General features: G+C 38.3%; 1 protein-coding gene across 1 annotated transcript in view; it reads left to right on the plus strand.

The window, feature by feature from the left end:
* LOC109483676 (cilia- and flagella-associated protein 61-like) overlaps positions 1-815 on the plus strand; it is a 14,158-nt gene that overhangs the window by 9,717 nt on the left and 3,626 nt on the right. The window contains exon 28 of the mRNA XM_019786712.1: positions 481-599. Coding sequence (XP_019642271.1) covers positions 481-599 — 119 coding nt within the window. The remainder of the gene's footprint in view (positions 1-480; positions 600-815) is intronic.

The raw sequence follows: 815 nt of genomic DNA on the forward strand, positions 1-815 counted from the left end.
GCTTTTTTATTGTATAAGGCCATGTTGATTTGATTATATGGATGACATCCACGCGCGCATGAATTTTCGGCCATTTCCAAAAAAAAAAAAAATTTCAACCATACTGTAAATCGTGCAAAACAGTTGCTAAATAAGCAAAAATATACCATAAGTTGCAAGGAAAACATTTAGAAACGATACCAATGTCGTAGAATGCCAAAATCAAAGGAAAAAAGACAAAAATGTAAAGAAATGAATTCGAAGAGTAGATTATTCGCCATAACATATCCTGTGCCATTTGTTCAACCTTCATGACCAACGTAGATTTCATAGTGAAAGCAACTTTTTTTTTTGCAAAACTTTTTTTTTATTCGCACGCGCGCATCAGTTTTGGGGTTCCCAGAGGATGTCATCCATATAATCAAATCAACATGGCCTAACTGGTACGTTGGCCACATAGTTGTGCAAGCGACTAAAACAGGGCGTCAAGTCGTCTTCAAGCTGCTTGTGTTTATCTGTTTTAATCCCCCCACCCCAGCCAATCGAGAACACCAACCTGATCTGTCTGTACGGAGTCCACGAGCGCTACCTGAACAACCTGGTCTCCCGCTTTGACGAGGGTCTCATCAAGGACTTCTACAGGTAGGCCATGTCTTAAAGATCTAAGTAACGACTTCTACAAGCGAATAATGTCTTAAAAGATATATAAAGCAAAGACTTCTACAGATGGATTGTTTTAAAGAATAGATACTACCAGTAAAACTCATATCAGTTAGTCTTGTCATAAAGGATATGTGGGACCAAGGGCCTTCTACTTTTCTTTTTTTCCTGTTTTT

This window comes from Branchiostoma belcheri, unplaced genomic scaffold (assembly GCF_001625305.1).
Source record: "Branchiostoma belcheri isolate BF01 breed outbred unplaced genomic scaffold, Haploidv18h27 scaffold66, whole genome shotgun sequence".
NCBI classification, from domain to species: Eukaryota; Metazoa; Chordata; class Leptocardii; order Amphioxiformes; family Branchiostomatidae; genus Branchiostoma; species Branchiostoma belcheri.